This window comes from Raphanus sativus, chromosome 9, assembly GCF_000801105.2.
Source record: "Raphanus sativus cultivar WK10039 chromosome 9, ASM80110v3, whole genome shotgun sequence".
Classification (NCBI taxonomy): domain Eukaryota; kingdom Viridiplantae; phylum Streptophyta; class Magnoliopsida; order Brassicales; family Brassicaceae; genus Raphanus; species Raphanus sativus.
The window spans coordinates 27794662-27816273 of NC_079519.1; the positions used below are offsets into that span (position 1 = coordinate 27794662).

Here is a 21612-nt window from a genome sequence, read left to right on the forward strand (position 1 = left end):
GTTTCGCGTGTTACAAGAGTTATATTTTTGAATTGATCGAACTATTCATCTAGTCATGAGATTAGAGAGCTGTGAAACAAGAGAAACTACCAAAAATACCATTTTCATAGTACCACTTTTCATGTTTACACTAACCACTTTTACCACCACTTTAAATGAAGGGTTTAGATTTGAAGGTTTAAGATTTAGGGTTTAGATTTGATGTTTTAGGGTTTAGGGTATATAGTTTAGGGTTTAGAGTTGAAGATTTAAGGTTTATAATTGATGATTTCAGGTTTATAATTGAGGTTTTAGGGTTTAAGGTTTAGAGTATTGAATTTAGGGTATATAGTTTAGGGTTTAGGGTTTATTGTTGAGGATTTAGGGTTTAGGGTTTAGAGTTGGAGGTTTAGGATTTAGAGTTTATAATTAGAATTTTGAAAAGCATATAAAAACAAAGATATAAAAACCTTTAACCTTTTAATAAATAAGGTATTTTTGAAAATGTGTATTTAGTGGTGGTAAAGATGAATAGTGGTACCTTAAAAGTGGTATTTTTGAAAATTCCCCGTGAAACAACCATATGTCATTATGAATAGGATATCAATATGTATACACGCAAAATGTACAACATATGGTATGTGTACATTTATATATACTTTCATTTTCATAGTGATTTTGTTAAGTTAGGAGTAAAGTGAACCAAACTGAGATATGATGAAGAGAGGTGACAAAAGAGAGTCCCTAGTGCATGTAATTGACTTTGATAATGTCTCATTTATTTTTGATAAAAAGGAATTTTAACCTTTACACAATAAGATTAATAAATAATATTTATATATATTAAATGTATCCATAGCTTTTGATTATGTTTCCAAATTGAATAACAACTTTCATCACTATGTCTCCACTCCCTTACTTCTATATAACTCATCTCATTTGTCTCTATATGCTCCCACACTTTGTCTTCGAAATCTCAAGTAGTTTAAGAAAGAACAAGACATCAATATGAGCTTTCATGCAAAAAGGTTAGTAATTTTCACTGTTCTTATTTTGGCTATTACCTCCGCTGATGTTTCAGACGCTACCCTTCGTCATATCATGAACCTCAGATCTAATAAGGTAAATTTTCTTTCGTTTTCTATTTTTAATTATACAATAATATGTCACCAAAATCTTATTATAGTCTTGTATACTATGATTCGTGTATGCAGTTTATAAGTTGCTATCTGATTCATTTTAATATTTGATACAACAGGGTATTAAGGAGGATAATGAAATAAAGGAGAGGGAGCTTGTGGAGTTTCACCTTGACTACGCAAGAACTGGAGCCAATCAAGATCACGAACCAGGGAAAGGAAGACCTTAATCCAACTTAATTATTCATAACTAAAATAATGAGTTTCGTCAACTCTACTACTCTTACAAATAAGCGTCTTACGTGTTAAGTATCTCTATATATATACATAATATGATGTAATATAATAGCCTACCTAATAGGCCAAGCTTTTGGCAAGGTTAAAGTTGCATGTAAGAAAACATGTGTATCAGTGTATGCATGCATGCATCCATAAATAATATAAGGGGAGTAAAGTTTAATTCTTTCATTCCAATCAACATCTATTGATGCGGAGAAGTGTTCTTTATACATTTTGAAAATTTTAACACTAAACTCATCTTCCAATGGACAGAAAAAAAACAAAACAAAACTCTCCGATCAATCCATACAGAAAAGTTGGTGTATTGGTCACAAGCACATCATAATTTCCTCTGAGCTTTCGCATGAGCTCCCAAAGTTCGGAGTGACATCATGAACCGATAGCCTCAGTGTGTTTGCTTTCGCCGCGGTCACAACAGATGACGTGTCGATGAGACACTCGGTGAGATCAGCGTCGCAAGAGACCGAGACCCATTCTTTGTCGTCATCTAGATACTTGAGATCAAACGCCCCAGTTTCGAGTTTCAGCCTCTTAGCCACTTGCTGCTTAAGTTCCGCGATGCTTATCGACTCTGGTGAGATCTTGAACCTGATGATGTCTTCCCTGTACGTTGCCTTTATACTCACCAACTTATTGTGGAGTGTTGCTGTGTCCTGAGAGGTCCAAAAGTTATTAGCAATGTTTTTAGAGGTACTGTCTGACTCGTCAAACGCCGTTTGTTTGAATGCTTCTTGGTTTTGTGTTAGAAGCCGGAAACGCGTCTCGCTAATAGGACTCACTGTGAAAGGCACGAGAGACAAAGATGAGAGAACAATGTTGATGGATCGATCTTGGAGATTCTTTTTATTTTATTTTTACCTTTGCAAGAAGCACGTGAGGTTGATGAACCTGCACTGTCTTCTGCATCTCGGTTTTCAAGTTTGATATCTTGGGTTGGTGATCTAGTGGTTGGTGGTTGAGAGACTTGCCATGGGGGAGAGGAGAGGGATTTTAAGTTGATTGATCCATCAGCGCCTTGAACAGAGTCTATAACATGTTTAAGCCTCGTGAGAGATCGGTTCACCTTGTTGATTTTACGAGATGGCCACCTTGAGATCCCGTGTTGCCTGCAAATACGTTTCATTGTTGTTGGACACACTGAAAAGAAAACAAAAGCAACAAGTTTTTTTTTTAGCTTCGAGTTTGTTTATCACCGATTAGTACACAAAAAAGTTCAAAAGAAACGTTACCACCGAGGCTCTTTGCTGCATCTTTTAGACTACCAGAAAAATATTGTTGAAGCACTTCTAGACTGATCGTTTTCTCTGTTTTCCCTCGCTTTCTTTCTGATTTCTTCTCATTTTTAGCCTCCGGTGAAGGGTTAAGCGTTTGAAAAGCAACTTCCTTGTTCTCCACAGGTTTTAAGCTCAGCTTCTCTTCAGGTGCATTGAGCTGGAGATGATGATGTACTTGGATTGGTTCAAGTTTTGAGTAAACCATTCCGTCCTCTGAAGCTTCCACTACTTCAATAGACATTTCGTTTTCAAACAGTTCACTTCCGGAGACAACCTTGAGACTCGAATAGTGCTGCTTCATCGTCTGAAACAGCGAACCCAACAGAGAATCTTGCTCCCCCCTGTCAGTGATCCCTGGAGGAAGAAAGAACTCAAGAACGTACTCGTCGTCTCCTGTGTACGTGCTCTTCAAGCAAACAGCGAAACAGCTAGTGAGCTTGAACATGCGTGCATAGTGCACTAACGGGTAGTCGGTTTTGCAGAAACGAGTGACATCTCTACAGAAACAGAGGTTTCCAGAAAGAAAAGCTCTCCCGGCAACACCTTGTCCCTTCTGGAGATGGTGTTCAGCGCAAGCGTCTCTGAATCCCCAGACATGAGCGTCCACGACGTAAACCGCTAAATCGCTAGTGGACATACAGACTTTCCCCATGCAGCTTCCGTCGAAGCTGGAACAGCTTTTCTTGAAACCGCCACCGAAGGCTAGAACACTACGGTGCCTGCAAGGGACCCACGTCTGAGCTAAAGGCAGTTTGTATGTCTCGCACACCACTGTCAGTATCTCCAATATCTCAGCCAATGCATTTTGACGACCCTCGTTGCAAATCTGGTAAGGAAATTGAGATTAAAGAAACAGCACTAAAATGAATTCAAGACAGTTCTTGAAAGAATGTTGGAGATTTTTGAAATTGGACTGGCAGCTATAAGTTCATCTCAAATGGATATTTTTAAAAAATATAGTAACTTTATAATTGAATTGGATTCTCTTTTTATGAAAAATAGTATGATGAACGGAAAAAAAATAATTACTCTATTTATACAGAGTAATTCAATTTTTTTACTTTATTATAAAATGAAAGTTAGAATTGGTTTGAATTATTTTTATTCCAAACTTCATTTAAAGCGCAATAGAGTTGGACTGGAGATGCTCTGACCTGAGTAGACTCGTGGTTCAGTATTTCCGAAGTCTTCAGATTCACGGCCTGCGGTATAACGGAGAATATTAACGACAAAGGAAGATCAAAACCCACAAAAATAGAGAACAAAAAAAAAAGAGCAGAAGCAAACCTCAAGGGCTTTACAAACTTTTTCAACCTCAGGAGCATAATTAATCTTTGGAGAAGTCATAATAAGCTCAACAACCCCAACACAGAGCTGCCTAGAAGGCTCAAAAACAGGCAAAGCCAAAGTACCCTGAACATTATAGTTCAGGGCGTGACCGAGCCGCGAGAACTCTTTGCTGGAGTAATACTGAACGTTAGGGGTCCACTCAGGCAACTTTTTCCTGAAAACGCGGCCGGGGAGACCGAGCTCCCCGTCGTCGCGTTCGCTATCGAGGGAGAACATGTAAGTGAGGGAAACCATCCTGTACTGGTTAAGGCCGTTGCTGTTGGGACCGAGAACGAAAGGCTGCCCTGAAGTGGTGAGGAGATACCGTCCGTTACGGTTTTTGACCGGGGCCCAGACCTGAGCGAGGAGGTGTTGCTGGCCGGTTGATTCTTTGAAGAACCGGAGCGCTTGTGTCATCTTGGCTTTGATGGCACAGTAGGTGTCTGGATTCTCCAACGGCATTAGACCACCACCCCATGAGGGAGAAGGAAGGAGCTGATGATTGTCCTTGATTGCAGTCTCGGATTCCGAACCTGCAAACAATAGATGCAAATACCGATGACGTGGCGTAAAGCATCCTTCCCACCAAAGGGAATCCAACTAGGGACACACGATATCAGTAAAACAGAAAAAGAAAAGAAAAAAAAAAACAAATCCGATCTGTTTTGATTCCTAATATTGGCAGAGCATATCCAGTGGCATTATTCGAATCTAGAGAGAGAGAGAGAGGAAGGAGAGTTTACTTGAAAGTAAGAGGGAAGAATAATCCGTCAAGAGAGTGGGAGCTGAGCAGAGTTCACCGGCAGCATCTCCGGAGGAGAAAGACCAGAGAGGGGAGAAAGGCTGTTGTTCGGAAGATGGGAACCTGAAATTATTAGGAGTAGCAAAAGAGATCTGATCCAACGGCCATGAACTGCCGAGATCCAAATCGTCAAGTTCCATATACAGCAGTTTGGCTACGGTTAGACGAGACAAAAACAAATCTCGTCTGAAGTAAAGTATTATGAATGTTTTCGCCTTGCAACTACTTCCTTGTAATCTCCGACGGAATAACAAAGCAATAAGGCGCCCCCTTTTCTTCAGCTTCAAGCTCTAACGCAGAAAGATGAAGTACATAATAAGAGGAGGAGGACAAGTTGTGAATATTTTAAATTTCTTAAAAAAAATATGAGTATAGTATAAGACATTTGATTCCACGCTGTACCATTTTACCCCAACCACTAGAATATCTTCCCCATTCATGCTAAGTTCTGTATTTTTCTGAATATATTTTTTTGTCGCATTTGTAGTATTTTTACTCAACAAACTTAAATGGAGCCTTGGCCAATCCTTGATAAAAAAAAAATAGAGCATTAGCCAATCCAGTTATCTTATTTTAGTTCAAAATATTATTTATTGACTATTGTACCAGTTAAAACTATATTGATTGACCTCTAGAATTGGCTTTGACAATATTCAATTCACACAGGAGCATTGGCCAATCCATTCATTTTAGATGCTAACATATACTACTAAAAAAACACAGAATGCAATTGTTCATATATTTGAAACTTTGTATTACATTTTCAACAAGTAATTTATGGGTATATTTCTTACATGTCCACCACCAATAGGTTGTCATATCATAGCATTTTTTAAGAGTCTTAAAAAAGTTACAAAACAATATTCAATTAAGACGACGCAATTAGGCACTAAGTGCTTGTTGCTGGTGAGTAGAATAACAACGACTCACATAATAATGATGTTCTTAACAAATAATTATAATAAACAAACCAATAATTGACCAATAAAAATCAAGGAAAGCAATGATACTTAGGAACTTAGATGGACAAACAACATTTAAATGGGAATCATTGATAGTAAAAAGATATAAACCACTCGGCCACTTTCAACTGCTTACCCCAAGTGTTTCATTACTTAAGCCCCTTTTTGAAATACACAATTAGTCAATGAAATTATTCTAGCAATTATTAGTATTTTATTTGTCCTGTGTAGTGGGGAGGAGGGTTTACTAAATCTCATATTATTTTAAAGAGGAAGATATGGAATCGCTAGTTCTGATTTCCTCTTCTAATTGGAAAATTATTTATTTGTTAATCAATTGTTAAAACAGAAGAAATGCTTGTAACGTCACTTCCACTTGTCTTCAGTTGTGTCCCAAGTTGACGAGTGTTTGGCAATGGAGAATCCTTTCTCCTTGTCCTGGGCAACTCTCTCCTTACATGCTCAATCTTGGGCTTAAACCAAATCAGAGCATCACAGAGAGGTGGAACCGTGGGGAAATAACCAAAATGGTAAGGAGTGAACATTGAATGACAGAATAACGTAAAGAGCCAATCTCATTTGCCAAATCCAATTATCTGAATAATCACTTCTTTGAGAAATACTGAGTCCATTACATGATAAAAAAAGTTTTATGATCCGAAGATTGTCTTTCCAGAAACAAATTGGAAGTGACGCGTGATGGCGATCTTACACGATACGCTCCAGCTCTCTGGCGTAGCTTAGAGTCTGGTTGATGAGTTGCAGAGATGGAATCTCTTTGCAAGGTGCAGTTTCTTTGGCTTTCTGGAACACAACAAACCCTTCCTTCACTTCCCACTCAGGGTGCTCCTGTAAGATACCAAATTGCCTCAAAGGTTCATGAAAGAATTAAAAAAAAAAAGATTCCAAAATGTTTGTTGCATTACCTCATTGACATAGGTCAAGAGTTCTTGATCAGAAGAGAAGAGCAACATCTGCTTGGCATCGCTGATAGAGACATAATCATAAGCTTTCTCGCTGCATCCAGCTATTTCATCTCTGATAAAGATGAAAAAGGAAGAGATAAGACTGAGACCGAACTAACTCAGAGAAGGAAAAGACTTATTCATGTTATATACCTAATGGTCTTTGCCAATAGATCCATGAAATAGACGTAAGTAGCATCAGGTGCGGTCTGTCTAGCACTGAGCACACGGTTATAGGCACCTTCCATGAAGGACTGCTCAAGCTCAACGGCATGCTTGATGCAAGGATTGTCCAGAGTAGCAGAGGAGAGTAACTCGAGCTCGGTGTGGAATTCAGCAATTCGGTTTTGCACAAGCAGCCTGAGGAGATTGAGACCAAGGATAAGATTCTCCTGTGGGGATGGTGGAAGACGGTTCCTGGCATCGACATAGTAAGGTTTGAGCTGGAAGAAATCTCTCTCGAAAGCGTCTTGATCCTCGGTTTTGACACTTAGAACAACAGCGTGCTCATAGATATCCCCTAGAAAGTTTCACAATTGTCAATATTTTTAAGAAGCTAATAATCTATAAAAAAAACAGCAATCCGCTAGTTACTCAATCCAAATCATGCATACTCCACTTGAAGTTGTCTAGAGACATATCAAGATGGACAGACAAACTAAAGAAGAGAAAAAAAACTAACACAATCCCTCAGGTTTTGTGATCCTTAACCAAAATTAACAAAAATAAGGCCATGTGGTCATGAGAAGAGACGAATTTGAAATACTAGTCCATGGGGCAAAGTAAATAGATATGTCATCAATCAATCATGTAGAGGCAGGAGCTAATAAGGAAAAGGAGAGAAACATAATACTTGCAAGAGTGAGCTCCTGAGCTGCATTAGGTGTGTTCTCAAACAACGGAGGAAGACTTGTGAATTTCGTCAGAAGAACCTGAAAAGTTAACATAAACAAAGAGTCATCATCAGAAAAAATTATCGATCTAAACTCGGCGGTACGGTAGCACCTTATAGCTCGTCTAAACAAAGATCTTGAAAACATTTGACAATCTAAACTATCCCTCAAATAAGTCGAAGCTCTCACAGATTCGAACCCTCGCGACAAAGTGAAAATCGAATCAAAGTAGGGTTCCGAAGAGTAGTAGTGTATACCTTGAGTCGAGATAGTAGATCACTGCAGGTACTGTAATCTTTCCTCACAAACGCTGCCTTGAACCTCTCCAACTGCTGCGATACTTCCGTTAGCTGCGGATCCATCTTCTCTTTTTCCGGCGACGATTCTCTTCTTTGTGAGATTTGGCTTGTTTGCAAAGAAAGAGGTAACGAGGAGAGAGAGATTGGCACACAGTAAAATAATAATATGGCTTTACAAACTATGGGCCTTTCACGGGCCGAGTTAATCTGATAAAAGGCCCAAGGTTTACGTTAGCATTCCAACTATCGTGCACACACTGAATCATCATCATCATCTCTTATCCAATTTACCCCCATCGTCTCCCTCTTTGCTTTCTCTGACAAGCTCTCATCTCGATATAACAACAATGTTGGCGTCTTCGCTGTGCCTATCGAACTCTCCCGTTTGCACTCACTCTCTTCCTAATGTATCGTCCCAGCCACTCCTCTCTTTCTCCCGTTCCCTCAGGCCATTCGTTTCCAAGTCAAAACCTTTGGCCTCGCAGCAGAAGAAGAGAGAGAGCTCTGTGGTGGTGAAATCACAGGCTCTTGATTTCTCAGGCACTTTCTTTGAAGGTGGATTCGGCTCCGACGATGACCCTACTTCCCCTTCCGTCTCCACTGCCCTCGAGGACAAACCCGAACCTCAGTGCCCACCTGGTCTCCGACAGTACGAGACAATGGCCGTCTTGAGACCCGACATGTCTGAAGATGAGCGCCTTGGTCTCACCCAGAAGTACGAAGAGGTTAGTAAACCAAACAAACAAAAAAAGTGTCTGAATTTATGTCTGATATCTAAAGTATTAGAGACTGAAGGAGACTTTGTGGATTCAAAGATTGTTTTGATCAGTTAGTATAATCAATTTATGATTAAAATTTGCTATGGAATATTGTCGTTTAAGGGTTACTGGTTAGGAACTATAAATTCTTTTGATAGGTGAATATATTTTTAACATTTCTAGTCCATTCTTGAAATATTCAGTTTGTAACGAGCAATACACACTTCTCCTTCTTGTAATATATGTGGATTCTTTAGGCTGTATATATCATATCACATTATTAATCAAATCACGGTTCTGTGAATTGTGTTTGTTTGATATATTTGCTGTCTTTTTGTTTTGGTATGGAAGTTGCTTGTGGCTGGGGGTGGAATGTATGTGGAAGTATTCAACAGAGGAGTGATTCCTTTGGCTTACAGCATCAGGAAGAAGAACAAAGCAGGGGAGACTAACACTTACCTGGATGGTATCTACCTTCTCTTCACTTACTTCACCAAACCCGAATCCATCACTCCCCTCGAGTCCGTTCTCACTGCCGATGACGACGTTATCCGTTCTTCTTCCTTCAAGATCAAGAAGAGGAAGTACAACTGAAACAGACCATCGACAATATTGTGTGCGGTGAATGCATGTGACTAAAGTTGGATTCTTTTTGTATTTTATCTATTTGGTTCTGTGTCTATGTATCTTCTTGTGAAATTCTCTGTTTTCTTGTGTTACAAGTGTGACAAACTCTAACGCAAACTTTGAGAAACCTCCATAGTATATGCTTTTTCAAAACAAATTATTAACTCAAAAGCTGTCTTTTTCAAACTTCCTATGTACCCTAAAATATCTAGCACCTAGATCAACAGCATACCGTCTCCTTTTGTTTATTACGTCAAAAGATCAATTTGATGACTAGAGTTGGGGGAGTTGTCGATAAGTAGTGGAACCTTTATAATAACCACAAACATAAACAATATACGAGACCTTGCAAGCTAGCATAGATTCACTATAAGAAATCATCAAAGCCTGTCACATAACAAAACAGGAGTGTATTTTATTATACGTGTTGTGTTGTGTTGTGTGTTCATCTTCTTAATTAAAATCCCCTCCTTAATTAACAAAACAAACAGGGCAACGTATCAATCCATTCTCATTACACTTGACACACCTCTCCCATCCTTCTCCCTTCCCCGCCACAACCACCTTACAGCTCCCCCCGCAATCCAAACAAGGAACCCACCTCGCTCCTCCACACCCTTCGCACGTCTGCCTCCCTTCCTCCCCTACTCTCTCCACACGTGCCCACCTCAACACTCTCCCCAACTTCCCGTTCTCGTTCATCCCCGTCACCTCCGCCGCTCCTCCCAAATACCTCCCTTTCACGAACACTCTCGGCGGCGCCACCATCGCTTCGTCCTGGAGAAGCTCCTTGAGCTCGCTCAGCACTCCCGCGTCTAGAGACACGTCCCTCTCGTCCACCACCACCCCCTGCTGCTCCATGATGGCTCTCACCCGCATGCAGTCCTCGTAAGTCCGACGCACTCCCTGCAACGACGTCGTGTACACCACCAGCCCGTCCCCTCCTCCCGGAGGACACTTCTCCGGAAACTCCCTGAGCGGGTCCCAGTTCATCACCGGTTTCTTGTTCCCTTCTTTCTCCCTCCTCTCCCTGTCTCTCAGCACGAATATGTTCTCCTTCACCGACCGGGGCACCCCCGAGTTCGACTGAGTCGACTCGGGTCTCAACTCCGACATGGACTCTGTCTTTTTAAGCTTCACCGTCGTCGTCGCGTTCTGCGCGGCGGCTTGCTTCCTCGCCTTCGTTTCCAGCTCGTCCAGCGTGTGGAACGACGCGCTCTTCCGCGGAAGCCGTCGCGGAGGAGGAGTCGCCGGAGGCTCGACGGAGACCACCGGTTCAACAGCAGGTTTGACGTCGGCTGGTTTGAGGTGGGTTTCGAGAGACTTGCTGACCTCGTCCCACGTTTTGGGAGCGTCGTCGTCACCTTCCTCGACGGCGATCGGCGCGGCGGCGGCGCTTGTGGGTTTTTCGTCGTCGTCACGTTCGAATTTCAGCCACGGCTCCTCGATGGAGTTGATGTTAAACACGGCGAAGCTAGACGGGGGTGGTTTGTAAACGTCGGAGACGACGTTGGCTTTCACTTGCTTAGACGATGCACAGCCCATTTCAATAGTTTTTGATTATTATTTTCTTTTTGTGAATGAGTGTGTGTTGATTATATGAAGAGAACAAGTAAAAATTTTATGTGGTGCGAAACCTTTCCCTTATCCAAATATTTATGCATAGAATTGATAATAACAATTTATTATACTAATATTTATGCGTAGAATTATAATAACAACTTATTATACTATTAAATAATTGTGGATTTATTTGAGTCCATTAATATGTATATGAGTATGTGAAACGATTATAATGACTCTACGCGAATGACCACAAAGTGTTTATGTGGTTCCAGTGAAATCAACGTGGTTGAGTCCATCACATTCGTCACAATCCTCCAGTTGTCTCGAACAGGAAACAAATGCCCAAAATGTCATAATCATTTGAAGCATATACTGTCATAAAAACGTAACAATTAATAAGCTTTTTTTTTGAGTTTGCAATGAAGAGCCTTCATCGTCGAAATCAAACAAAAAAAAGACACAAATTAAAAACACTAAAACCAAAAAGCATAGATGAGAACATCGGAATCTAAGCAGTAGCAGAGTCTTCCATCTTAGTCTTGTTCTTCTTCTTCTTCTTTTTCTTAGCCGATTTCTCGCTTCCTCCTTCGACGTCTTGCACAATCTGAGCATGGTGCTTCCCCACCTCGCTCTCGATTGCCATCACCGCCTTCTCGACAAACCTCTCCACGGCCTCTCTCACGATGAGCTTGTACGGATCTTTTGAAAGGTCGAGATCCAGCTCAGAGGAAGCTTCTTCTCGCGCCTTGAGCTCCGTTATCTGATACAAACTCGACCGTTTCAAGATCTTGTTCACCGTTTCCTTTATCTTCTTCTTCAGATCTTTATCGATCACCACCACCTCTTCTCTCGCTTCTTCCTCCATTTGATTGATTTGGTGGCGTGCTAGCTCCCAGACGGCTCTCGCTAGGGTTTTGGTCGTCTCTCTCAAGTGACTCGAGCCTTCAGTTTCTTTCGTAAACCCTCTCTAGCTAATCTTTTAAATGTGCCAATTGATTTATAGGATGGGCCGCAAATGTTCAAGCCCAAACCGTTTTCTCTCTTACATTATCCGGATAACATGACTCATATATAACTGAAATATAAAAAAAATTGTCTTAAACTCCAAATCTAACATGCATCTAACATTTCATATTTACTTGTAGATATCAAAAAGGCATAAAATTGGCAAAAAGAATAACTAAAATTATGTTTTTCAAACATAAAACTTTTAGAACCATATATATGTGTCCGTCTAACTTCAATTCGGTTTTGGTGAAATACTCAAAACAACAAATTACTAGATCTTAACCCGCCCAACTGGGCGGGTCTTTACTTTAATGATATATATAAAATTTTGAAAAACAAAAGGTTAATGTGTACAACTTCTACTATTTTAGTTTACTGTGATAAACAATATTAAAGGCTGATTCACGCATCGTCGTGGATATTGGGATGATATTTGTTTTTAAACTTTGTATTTGTAATTGTATTGTGTAATCACATACTTCCGAAAAATGTTGTTCACAAACCGAAGGGAGCAAACCGAAGCAGTATATTGAATGTGTTTGTAAAACGAAAAAATGGATAGCTTATTTATACAAAATCATAATGGTTTAAATATTACCATGTGTATTAAATGTGTTTTTAGTTAGTTCAGAATATTTGAGAAATACAAAATTATAAGGATATGAAAAATTTGATTCATTTTTACATCTTAATTATGTTTTAGCAAACAATTTTTTTTTTGTAAAATTTTGTTATGGAATAATAAAAAATAGCAAATTTTTGATACATCGAATTATGTGTGTTTATAGTAAAATTTAATAGTTAACTTTTTTACATTTTAAGTTATGTGTTTTACAAATTTAGTTAAATCCAATAAAAAATATGAAGAATAAATAAAAATAAGTAAAATTTCTGGCCCAATTAAAAATGTAATAAACAAAATAGTCCATAAAATAAATGTGGCCCAACTATATACACAGATTTTTTTCCGGGAAAAAAATCTGTTTGATCAAACCTAACCACAATTAACGTGTTGCTCTCTCTCTCTCTCTCTCTCTCTTTCTTTCTTTTTCGCCGAACGGTCTCTCATCTTCTCACCTAAATCTCATCGAAAAAATCTTCAGTTTATTCTGTTGTGGATACTTTTGTGTTTCTCCAAAAGAGTTTCAAGTTTGTTTTTCAGATGGTTTAAGATAGAAGGTTAGATTTTCATTCTCCTCTGTTCTTCCCAATATCTGACTCTATGCGTTTTAGATCTTTCTGGTTTGTTTCTGTTTCTAACCGAAGTTACTCTGTCAATTAACTGTAGATCGGTCATTTTTCCTATATCGACAGCTGAAAAATGACCAAATCAGATTGTATATGTGATAAAGATTAGAAGACTCGGCAGCAAGAAGCAAAGCTTTATCAGAAATTAATGGAATGGCAAGTTGAATATTTCAATTAAGAAAGATTAGAGCAAATTTTTCTGATTTATTGTGTTTTTATTTAATAATTTTTGATCTTGATTTTGTTATCTTGATTTTCAATCATTGTCACCGTTTCTGATCTGTAGCTAATATGTGTTATATTGTTTTAGATATCTTTTACATTCTCATGTAAAACAATCTTGCTAACCGTGATTATATTTTTTTTTCTATGCTTTGAGTTCATGGACTGGATATAGTTAATGGAGAGCCGATAAGGATACCCAAAAGAAGTATTCTTCGGTGATCGTTTACTGGTGGGTCACAGGGCACAATACATATGCTAAACGTCAGAACAAAGTCAAGGTTAGCAATGTACTGTCTTTCTCTCTCGTCAAATTTTCATGCTTGATATTAGAAAATGATTAGTTCATAAGTAAAGAGTAACTTAGAATCATATAGAATTATAATTGAGATTAAACTCTAAGATATCATTGTTGTTTAGGTTATGGCTGCTCATTGTTTTTGTTATAACCTGCTTAATGGATATATAATTTTTCTTTGCATGATTGTGATTGCTCTAATAGTTTCTAAGTACTATAGCATCATTGAGTAAACGTGTCTTGTGTATGAAAACATGGATTATTGTACAAATCAGAGTAGTTCAGAAAAATGTAAATTTCAATGCTGGTAAAAGAAGAAGTTTATAACAATGCTGCGTGTTGCTGGCTGTAGAATCGACGTTCTTGCTGCGATTAAATCTGCATTGAACAAATTTATACCAGATTAAGTTAAGGTGCATTACACAAATATGTGAAAATCTAATATACATTTTTTTTAAAAATACAATTAAGTAGTTCAGAAGACATACCTCATCACTCCTTCTCTTCAAGATTGTTGAAAATTTCTTTAAAAACAACATTCATGGTTGTCTTCTTAGGCTTACCATCTTTATCCAGAATCAAAATTTTCAACCCTTTCTTCGATGTCACTCTAGAAATTGCCACGTATAGCTGTCCGTGTGAAAACACCGGTCTTGGTAGAAAGATACCAACTTGGGATAATGATTGCCCTTGGCTTTTGTTTATAGTTATAGCAAAAGCCACAGCCAAAGGCAATTGCCTTCTACGCATTTTAAAAGGCAGTCTAGTATCTGATGGTGTTATCAACAATCTGGGAATATATACTGTCTCCCCAACTTTTTCTCCAGTAATGATTCTAGCCTCAACCATAAAATCCATTAGCTGAGTGATCTGCAGCCTTGTTCCATTCATTAATCCTTCTGTAGGAGCAATATTCCTGAGAACCATAACAGGACAACCAACCTTTAGTCTAAGACTATGGTTTGGCAATCCAGACACCTTAATAGTGTTTAGAAAATCAGGACCAAGAGCTTCATCACTAAGTGAAATTTTATCCATTGGATCAATACTATCTGCACTTATGTAGATCTTCTCCTCGCCTGCGATTAGACAATTCATAATTAGCACATAATTCCTGAAAAATTATATAATTTCGAAAAGACAGAGTAAAGGCAGAATCTTACCATCAAGCTTATCTAACATGTATTGATTAATCATGTTCACATCTTCATTAGTAGGACATAGAATAGCTCTCTCTTGGAAGAATTTAGGCTCTTTGTTTTCTTGTAACGAAGCAGTATCACCATACACAGCTTTGCTTATGGCTTCTACAGGATCATCAGAATCGCTAATTAAAAACTCTTCAGGAATATCGATCTCAGCTTCACCATCGTTAGGCTCTGAAATTTTACCTTCTCCAACCTTTAATATCCACTCTGAGAATTCCTTAAGTTCCTGTGCCTCTTCGGGTGTCAAATCACCGGACAATAACCTCATGTTCTTCGTGAGTTTAAAGACTTTACAGTACTCCCAAAGATAAGATTTATTCAGCGAGGCCAAAACGATTTCAGCTCTACAAGCTCCATTAATTACAGGTAGAATCTGTCGAAAATCACCTCCAAACACTACAACCTTCCCACCAAATGGTTTCTTTCTATGCTTCCCCATAATATCAGACATGCTTCTATCTAGAGCTTCAAAACAATGTTTGCTCATCATAGGTGCCTCATCCCATATAATGAGTGATGCTTCTTTTACCAAATTAGCTTGATCTGATCCAGAAGCCATAGTACACGAAGAAAATTCATCAGGGCTAAGTGGTATGCCAAATCTTGAGTGAGCTGTCCTTCCACCTTGTAATAACAAAGAGGCGATTCCACTTGATGCAACATTAAGAACAATATCTCCTTTACAGCGAATAGCTGCAGATATTAATTTCCAGAGAAATGTTTTCCCGGTACCACCAAATCCGTAAACAAAGAACATACCCCCTCGTCCTTCATTAACAGCAGCCAATATTTCATCAAAAATTTTCTTCTGTTCAGCCGTCATCTTCTGAACGTCTCTATCAAGGGTTTCTAGCAGTGCTTGCCGATCATAACTCCGCTCATCTAATATCAGAACATTGGAAGCACTATTGTCTGTAGGAGGAAGTTGTGGCATTGAAGTAAATTTTGATAGAGAAGACCCATTTCGCCTCAAATGCTTCTGAATCTCTTGTAAAGCAAACATCTTTTTCTCCTCATCACTTAACAAAAGATCTTCAAAAAAAAAAAGAATGAAATTAGCACAGAGGGGCAAAATAATTAATCTTCAAGTAGAAAAATTGTGATTACGAACTTTGACATAAAACTTCAACAGAAATAGAAATTAGCTCAAAAGAAAATAAATAAATTAAAACCTGGTCTGTTGAAAAATATCCGACGATTATGCTCCATATCTTCAGACAAATACTGCCATGTGTTTTCCCAAACGGTTTCTGGCATAGATAAAGTATTACTAAGCAACATCATAACAAACACATGTCGGAGATCATTTCCGGAGCTTTCAAAACTTCTCCTCACTATATCGTTGATGTACTCTTCATCATCATCTAATAACCCACGAGCAAAACATGCATCTCTGTATTCAGGATAGAGAACACCATCAAAGGTTTTAAAGCATTCATAACCGGTAGGCCCTCTGACAACGTTCAACAACACGCGCAAATAATAAGCATCTTCCAAGTGACGGGGAGCATAATTTATCCTACCAATAGCAAATCCTCTTTTACGCTTATTGAACTTCTTCTGCTTCTTGTCGTAGGTATAGTAGTTGGGAATTTGGGCATAGAGGAGAGTTCTAGCGAAAGCATCAATTTTACACAGCTCAAACCATGCTAAGAACATAGTATTCTGAATGAGTTTCCGTTTCACTACAGCTTCCATCTTATCTTTTCCTTTGAAAATAACATGCTGTTTACCAGGTAGATGAAAAATAAGCTTCTCAACTGCTGTAGATCGATAGTGAATTGGAAACTCAAAAATTCTCCAACCAGCTTCACATACTGAAACATATCTACAAAAGAAAATACAAATTATTTAAATAACAAAATCCCTGACCAGCAGAGTCATATAAACGAAAATGTGAAATAGAAAGTTAGTAATAGAGATGTACCTGCAGTCGAAGAAGTCTTTAAATTCATTTTTTTTTTCTGCATTTAATCCAGCAGTTTCCATCTGGTTTGTAACTACATGTTCAGGTGGTTCGACAGCCACTGTGACACGATCCTGTCCTTTATTAATGTACTTAAATAAGTACTTAATAGAACCAGCTTGGTTGCACCATTCTACATTGATATGAGCTCGGTAACGAAGAGACAGTTTCTTATTGTAAGGAATTACCCATCGATTGTCACATCTCATCCCATTCTTCATGACAAAATTTTCAGTCTGCTCACGTCTTCTATAAATAGGAAATCCTTCTTTATTAACTGTTGTCTTCGCAGCATATGCTTTGGGATATAACTTTGAACATAGTCCATTCTCCATGCACGGTGAATTCATATTAGCTGTTCCACAAGGACCATGCATCATCATATCCTTAATAACTTCATACAACTCTGGTTCTTCGTCTTTATTAGGGATTTCCGCAGATATTATCTTATCAATGTCATCTGTTGTCGGAAGCTTGCATGCTGGATCCAGGAATAGCAAAATATGTGCATGTGGGAGACCACGCTTCTGAAACTCAATGGTGTACATTGCTGTAACATTAGATATAAAAGATGGGTTAATGTATAAAATAAGAACAGATTATAAAATCAAATGCTAAAGCTGAACGTTTTCAACTTACACGAAGAAACCTTCCCAAGAATTTGTTTTTTTGTTAAATCATCCATCAATGATTCAAGTTTCATTTTGAAGATCCTAGAAACAATGTCTGATCTATCCTCTGCCTTCAATTTTCTTTTCTCTAGAAACCTGGTGATCTCTGGCCATTTTGGATTGCATGTGTAAGTGATGAACAGATCTGGAAATCCAAAATGCTTACAAATAGCCATAGCATCCAAATAATTATTCTTCATATATCGTGGACCACCAGTGAAAGAAGCTGGCAAACAAATTCTGTTCCTTGGTCATGCATATCGATTTTTCCTTTACTCTCTGACTGTTTGATAGAGTCATAACTATCAGATCGCAAAGTAGACTGATTGAACTTGAGATATCGTAGACGGTTAGACTCAATGGTTGTGAAGGCGTCCACCACAAATTGCTGAAACAGTCGCCTACCATACAAGAGAGTGTGTGACTCATTCCTACGTTCTTTGACAGCGAAAAGCAAAAAACTGTCTCATACTAATTGTCTGCTTCTTCATCTTCTTAGTAGCTTCTGTTACTCCTTTCTTTATACCAAGCCTAAATCCATCTTCTCCATGTGTAAATAATAGAGGATACTGCAGTGCCAAATAGGAGGGATGTATCTCATTAATTCTCAGAAGTTTTCCACAATGTCTCTGAAGTACTATATCCCTTTTATCCATATCCAGATTAAAATCTCCAGGAACTAAAGCTGCAACTTCAGATGCTTCGGGTGTGTTGTATGTTCTGCCATCCTTTAGACGATCACTAATGATCCTCATATGAAAAGCTTCTTCAGGATTAGTATTAATCGCTGGCTTGCTGATCTGAAGGTCTTAACATATGGGTTCACTTCATTTAACACCTTCATCAAAACCTCAATGATCTCTTTCCTCAAGTTGTCCTTCTGCTTGCCTTTTAAAACTCCTTTTACCTTGGCTGCAGTTAAAAAAAAACAAATTTTAGGGCGGGATAATTGAATGCAGTTATATCTGGGTAAATTGAGTAATATAACTTACTAAACATAAGATGGATTAGATATCAATATTAGTTCCATTCAATATGAAATTCTGGATAGAAACTTATACCTTAAGCATTTGGCTCTGTTCTCAGCTTCATTCTCAGTATCACAGATGTACATTTGGCCAAATTTAGCTTCACTTCCTTTGGGTGGTTGTAAACTACCCATAAGATGGTAATTTTCTCCTTGAAGTTGAAACATCTCTGGCCCTATTCCTTTTCTTAGAGATCTTTCTACTTTCCCACCCAGAGAAGTAAATGAGAAGACCATGTTATAAGCTCTGATATTTTTCTGAAAATGCTTACATTTTTTTATCATCTCCTTCAATCAATCGTTTAAGTTCTGTTGGTGGGTCTTTTAATAGAGGCAAAACAACTTGACCTTGACCACAGCAGAGTGAAAAAGAAGGATTATTGCTGTTTTTACGTTTGTTGATCCTCTGCCATACCACATAATAGCACAACAGTGAGAACACGTATATGATGGATCACCTTCATCTATGTAAGCTGTATATTTTCGGAACAACATAAATTTTAAAAATATTACTGTCATAGATTGAGAAACAGGAAACAATCAAAATTATGTAAGCATAACGTGAATTCTTACCGTAATCGTTTACTGGATTTGGTTTTCATCCGCTTAGTTGCACGTGCACTCGTCTTTGCAATAAGCGTCTCCGTTGGAGAGGAAGACTGAGGATATTCAGTTTCCAGCTCAACATCATCAGCAAAATGGTTTTCTTCAGTTTCTGTATCAGAACTCTCCTGGGAACTACAGTCAAACTCTAGAGAATCATCAATTTCTTCAAGTACTCCTGCATATTTTAAATATTAAAAAACAGATGTGCAATACAACAATCAATAGTGAAGCCAAATAGTAAATTAGTAAACCTCTAAAATCGATATCATTGTCGATGTCTGCATCATCATCGTCACTGTCATGATCTTCGCATGTACCATCGACTGTGTTTGATTGCATATTTCCCTTATCTCTTACAAAGATCTGAGATATTTTTGTAATGTCTTTTAACACAGCTGGAGGATTCTTTCTTCGTTTCTTTGAAGTGAGACAACTTCCCTGTTCTGGAGTACAGCTAGCTGCAGTAGATATGAAAAAACACAGTTCAAATTGCCAGTAAGTTCCTACTTTTACCTTTGTTTGATGTCTTTATATCATGTAAAAAATCAATTTTTCACTATACATGCCAATTTACCTATATTCCTCTTCTGTTTGCTTGCTGAGGTTTCTGGAGTTGGTGATATTTGTTGTTCGGTAGAGCCAAATAAACCCATAGCTGAACTGGTAAAATTGGCATGTAGGTGTTTTCTACTCCGTTTTGGTGGTTTTTCCCCATGCTCTGTTTTGTCTTCACTGGTGTTTAACTCTCGTGCTATTAATTTGAGAAAAGATTGATAAAACTGAACAATTAGGTGCAGTCATTGAGAGGCCAAAATTCAAAATAGAATATCAATGAAAGTAGTACTGACATGGTAATGCCGTGAGACATGATGTAGGTTCTGGAGTATTCTTAGAAGCATCTGACGTGAAACCCTATCTTTGAAATTGAAACAAATGAAGGTGTTAAAACAAACATAGGGATTTAATCAGAATTGTTCATAATTAATCATTATTAAAGTAGACCATATACCTAGAAATGTCTTGCGTTTGTTTCTTGGTGTTTTTGGAGTGTTTGAGATTGGTTCATCTATAGGACCAATAGATGTAGTAGCAGGACTCTTATAAATCCCTTCGGAAAGCCTTGAAAAAATAGACTGTACTGGTACTGTAAGATTTTCCCTTTGCAGTCTTGGAGTTTGACACCATCTCTGGTCGGATTCATTTCCAGCAGTGGCAATGTTTTCATTTTGATGAGGACTCTCATTCTCTTTGTTTGGTTGACCTTTGCCATGATCACGTTTACGTTTCATTGTGGCCAGTATCAGAAACTTTGAAGCTTTTTCGGCTGTGTATCTAATAAACCTTGACTCTTTACTTGTGTTTATTTCGGTTTGTCAAATCTGGTGTAAAATATATTCTAGGGTGATAGTCTGCAAGTTGCATAATCTTTTCTTGTAAGTGATGATTATATGTAAATAGAAACTAAAATATCTACCAAATCAAATTAAAATCGATATTGGTAAGATTATATTGTAGACTTGATTTTGAGATTTAGTACTTTAATCAATTATTATTACATTGTTTTAGTAAAATATTAATTTGATTATTGCTCTTATTTACTTTATATTAAACGTAAAGTAGAAGACAAATATATGCATCTTCTAAAAGATATTTTCTATGACATCAGGTTAATAGGCGAAGTAGAAGTGAATGAAGTAACTTAGCGAAGCAGAACCAACAATGAAGTTATCTATCTTACAACTCTTTATCTGGTGACGCAGAGCCATAACATGTAAGTTGTCAATTTTATCCTACAAAGATATGCGGTACAATGCAAGCATTAGACTATGTTCAACGTTAAGTTGTATGGTAGAATAGGTCATGGAAGTATATGTTGTAGATCTGCGTAGACTGATAGTTTTTGGTTGTTATATATAATAATAAACTAACCAACAAAGTAATAAGTATAGAATACATGATATGGAAAGAATTCAAAACAATATAATAAATACTTAAATTTAATTATAGAATACATGATACTGAAGGAATTCAAAACAATATAAATAAATAATTAAATTTATCATCTTAAATCCAGAACACATCATAAGAATTGAAAAAACAAAAGATAAAAACAGAAAAAAACAGAAACACGAAAACCAATTCAGCAACAAACCAATAACACAATCATTTAGTCTCTAATCAACCTTATTCTTCTCCAACTTCACTGTCTTAGTGCATAGCTTCTTTGAGGTTGAGGTAATGTCCTTCAGCTCAGCATCTTCTTCCTTGCGCTTAACAGTTGGTGTTGTAAATCCTTCAGATGAGCTCTCAGAGTTTGCCTTGAGTTTCTGAACCTAGTGATAAGACAGACATCAGCAAATAAATCTGAGATGAGTATATAAATCGAAATTAACTTAGGAATGAAATCATTAAAGCAAATAATGATCACAAACCTCCCCAGTAGGAAAGAGTGGACGAATTTGTCT

General features: G+C 37.8%; 6 protein-coding genes and 1 long non-coding RNA gene across 7 annotated transcripts; 2 read left to right on the forward strand and 5 right to left on the reverse strand.

Annotated features, from left to right (window-relative positions):
- The first annotated feature begins 864 nt into the window (after window positions 1-864).
- LOC108828503 (uncharacterized) lies at window positions 865-1586 on the forward strand. The gene is made up of 2 exons (XR_001945800.2): window positions 865-1101; window positions 1238-1586. It is a non-coding gene; the product is annotated as an uncharacterized LOC108828503 (long non-coding RNA).
- Window positions 1564-5118, reverse strand: LOC108828525 (protein NLP6). Its single transcript, XM_018602248.2, has 6 exons — window positions 4765-5118; window positions 3980-4554; window positions 3847-3894; window positions 2648-3518; window positions 2277-2555; window positions 1564-2196 (listed from the first exon to the last, which is right to left on the reverse strand). The coding sequence occupies exons 1-6, from the start codon at window positions 4961-4963 to the stop codon at window positions 1727-1729; spliced, it is 2442 nt and encodes an 813-aa protein (XP_018457750.1). The 5' UTR covers window positions 4964-5118; the 3' UTR covers window positions 1564-1726.
- Window positions 5119-6342: 1224 nt separating this feature from the next.
- Window positions 6343-8078, reverse strand: LOC108828358 (26S proteasome non-ATPase regulatory subunit 8 homolog A). The gene is made up of 5 exons (XM_018602014.2): window positions 7901-8078; window positions 7604-7682; window positions 6904-7270; window positions 6712-6823; window positions 6343-6634 (listed from the first exon to the last, which is right to left on the reverse strand). Exons 1-5 carry the CDS (start codon window positions 8003-8005, stop codon window positions 6494-6496), a joined length of 804 nt encoding a protein of 267 aa, XP_018457516.1. The 5' UTR covers window positions 8006-8078; the 3' UTR covers window positions 6343-6493.
- A 137-nt stretch (window positions 8079-8215) lies between these two features.
- Window positions 8216-9498, forward strand: LOC108828359 (30S ribosomal protein S6 alpha, chloroplastic). Its single transcript, XM_018602016.2, has 2 exons — window positions 8216-8667; window positions 9052-9498. The coding sequence occupies exons 1-2, from the start codon at window positions 8290-8292 to the stop codon at window positions 9292-9294; spliced, it is 621 nt and encodes a 206-aa protein (XP_018457518.1). The 5' UTR covers window positions 8216-8289; the 3' UTR covers window positions 9295-9498.
- Window positions 9499-9664: 166 nt separating this feature from the next.
- On the reverse strand, window positions 9665-10944 carry LOC130499789 (uncharacterized). Its single transcript, XM_056994186.1, has one exon. It carries the CDS (start codon window positions 10870-10872, stop codon window positions 9799-9801), a length of 1074 nt encoding a protein of 357 aa, XP_056850166.1. The 5' UTR covers window positions 10873-10944; the 3' UTR covers window positions 9665-9798.
- Window positions 10945-11241: 297 nt separating this feature from the next.
- On the reverse strand, window positions 11242-11847 carry LOC130499790 (mediator-associated protein 3). Its single transcript, XM_056994187.1, has one exon. It carries the CDS (start codon window positions 11756-11758, stop codon window positions 11402-11404), a length of 357 nt encoding a protein of 118 aa, XP_056850167.1. The 5' UTR covers window positions 11759-11847; the 3' UTR covers window positions 11242-11401.
- Window positions 11848-14161: 2314 nt separating this feature from the next.
- On the reverse strand, window positions 14162-18269 carry LOC108832237 (uncharacterized). The gene is given in 7 exon segments (XM_056994948.1): window positions 14162-14748; window positions 14833-15927; window positions 16050-16705; window positions 16805-17393; window positions 17483-17758; window positions 17761-17959; window positions 17961-18269. Coding segments are annotated over 7 exon segments (3711 nt in total).
- Window positions 18270-21612: the final 3343 nt, after the last annotated feature.

Coding starts and splice junctions, on each gene's coding strand:
- LOC108828525 (XM_018602248.2), bottom strand. CDS start 4,963: ATGGAACTTGACGATTTGGATCTCGGCAGTTCATGGCCGTTGGATCAG. Junction 4,555..4,764: donor TTCTTCCCTCTTACTTTCAA/GTAAACTCTCCT, acceptor TATTGTTTGCAG/GTTCGGAATCCGAGACTGCA. Junction 3,519..3,846: donor TGAACCACGAGTCTACTCAG/GTCAGAGCATCT, acceptor TTTCCTTACCAG/ATTTGCAACGAGGGTCGTCA.
- LOC108828358 (XM_018602014.2), bottom strand. CDS start 8,005: ATGGATCCGCAGCTAACGGAAGTATCGCAGCAGTTGGAGAGGTTCAAG. Junction 7,271..7,603: donor TCAGGAGCTCACTCTTGCAA/GTATTATGTTTC, acceptor GAAACTTTCTAG/GGGATATCTATGAGCACGCT. Junction 6,824..6,903: donor CTATTGGCAAAGACCATTAG/GTATATAACATG, acceptor CATCTTTATCAG/AGATGAAATAGCTGGATGCA.
- LOC108828359 (XM_018602016.2), top strand. CDS start 8,290: ATGTTGGCGTCTTCGCTGTGCCTATCGAACTCTCCCGTTTGCACTCAC. Junction 8,668..9,051: donor TCACCCAGAAGTACGAAGAG/GTTAGTAAACCA, acceptor TTGGTATGGAAG/TTGCTTGTGGCTGGGGGTGG.
- LOC130499789 (XM_056994186.1), bottom strand. CDS start 10,872: ATGGGCTGTGCATCGTCTAAGCAAGTGAAAGCCAACGTCGTCTCCGAC.
- LOC130499790 (XM_056994187.1), bottom strand. CDS start 11,758: ATGGAGGAAGAAGCGAGAGAAGAGGTGGTGGTGATCGATAAAGATCTG.